The following is a 1488-nucleotide window of genomic DNA, read 5'->3' on the forward strand; positions in this document are numbered from 1 at the left end:
ATGCCGTGGGATGTAGTGCCGTGGGTGTCTTCTGTTTCATCAGGGATGTCCAGGTTCTACTCTGAATGGGATCTTTTTTTTTTGTTTATACTTACATACATGACCATTATAAATTTTAATAATTAATTAAGTATTGTGTTGTGGTGCGATTGAATTTCTGCAAAATATTATTATTTTACATGTGTGATGCTTAAAAACAATTGAGTAACAGTTATTTACTGATAAAAGTTAGAGAACTTTAAACTTATTTGTTTAATACTGTCTGAAATTTCATAACCTTAAATATCTAAGCTTGAATTTATGCTTGAAGGTTACTAACAAGAAACACCTGTTTAAGTTGAATTTTTCAGAAAAATGGAAAATTAAATGTTACTTTTTATTTTAGATTAAGTAAAACATGCCATATGTTTAAGAACTGAAAATAAACAATTAATTTATAAAATTATTGTTTTATAGTTTATACATTGGGTATTTTTTTCTTTTGTTTAAAATAATTAGTTACAATGATCGATCTATACCCTCCTACATATGATAGTGGCATATTCACATTGTGTCTGGTGTTCCGCCAACATCATTGAGACTATCTCGTCCTGTGAAAGCTTATCATTTGCATATGTTTTTTTTTATAGGAGAACTTTTATGAGAAGGTAAATAGTAAGGCTAGGTGTAAATAATTGTACGTAGTAAACACCTGCTGTGTCAATGCCGTTATGATTATTCGAAGGCACAGGCTTATTGCAAATTCAAAATTTCAGTGTGCTGGTAATTTTCAATAGGTATTTAAATTTAGTAAGATTTATATTAATTTTCTATATTTATATACTTCTGTGAATTATACTCCCCATAGGAAATCTCATATACAGATTGCCCTGTGATGTCGTATCCATTTTGAATGTTCCTTTGGTTGTGGTTTCGCTAGGTTTTTGATGAAAATTCTCTGTCTTAAAAAGTTCTTTGGTTTTATGTGTTGTTATTTAAAATCAGTATTGTGTGAACTTTTCGATTTATATAGTTGCAGTATCGATTTACTTCTGCTATCGGTTCTGTCTGATGAAATGAGAGGTTATTCCTTGACTTAGGTAAGTCAGATATGTTTAATTTTTTGTATATTTAATTTCTGAAATTTCTACGTTATCGTTTTTTGTTTTATAATATAGGAAATCTCTTTTATATCACACCGTGTTCTTTTACATACCAGTGAACGTATCTTTTATTGGGTTCGATCAACCAGTTTTTTTTTTTCGGCAAATTATAATAAAAACATATTATGTATTGATGCAGTCAGAAATGCCATGTGGAATAGTGGGAACTATTCATTAAAAGTCGAACTTTCAATTCACAATGTAGTTCTTCGTGAGGAGTTAAAATTTATGCCGGATAGTCTTCACCTCATAGGTAAGCACCAAATGCACTTTTATGCGGGATAGTCTTCACCTCAGAGGTAAGCACCAAATGCACTTTTATGCGGGATAGTCTTCACCTCAGAGG

The 1488-nt window shown here is 30.7% G+C and overlaps 2 protein-coding genes across 15 annotated transcripts in view; both read left to right on the forward strand.

Moving 5' to 3' along the window:
* The window catches only part of snu (snustorr), a 524182-nt gene that overhangs the window by 357131 nt on the left and 165563 nt on the right, over nt 1–1488 (forward strand). Inside the window, exon 1 of one of the 8 annotated variants that reach the window (XM_067049628.1) lies at nt 918–1079. The exons of the other annotated variants lie outside the window; for them this stretch is intronic. The gene's annotated coding sequence lies outside the window, so the exon portion shown is untranslated. Of the gene's footprint in view, nt 1–917; nt 1080–1488 lie in introns of those variants that run through there. 8 annotated transcript variants of the gene reach the window in all.
* Nucleotides 461–1488, forward strand: part of LOC106679527 (FAS-associated factor 1) — a 7015-nt gene continuing 5987 nt past the window's right edge. For 3 of the 7 annotated variants that reach the window (XM_014419013.2, XM_067049631.1, XM_014418774.2), the window contains exon 1: nt 461–647. Coding sequence is in view for 4 of the 7 variants with exons in the window: in XM_067049631.1 (XP_066905732.1) it covers nt 529–647 (119 nt within the window). In the remaining 3 variants the exon portion in view is untranslated. Of the gene's footprint in view, nt 777–1192; nt 1396–1488 lie in introns of those variants that run through there. The other 4 variants (XM_014418930.2, XM_014419090.2, XM_014418853.2 and 1 more) reach the window with 4 other exon arrangements.

Source organism: Halyomorpha halys, unplaced genomic scaffold, assembly GCF_000696795.3.
Source record: "Halyomorpha halys isolate HHAL.00 unplaced genomic scaffold, Hhal_1.1 Scaffold2.1, whole genome shotgun sequence".
Taxonomy (NCBI): Eukaryota; Metazoa; Arthropoda; class Insecta; order Hemiptera; family Pentatomidae; genus Halyomorpha; species Halyomorpha halys.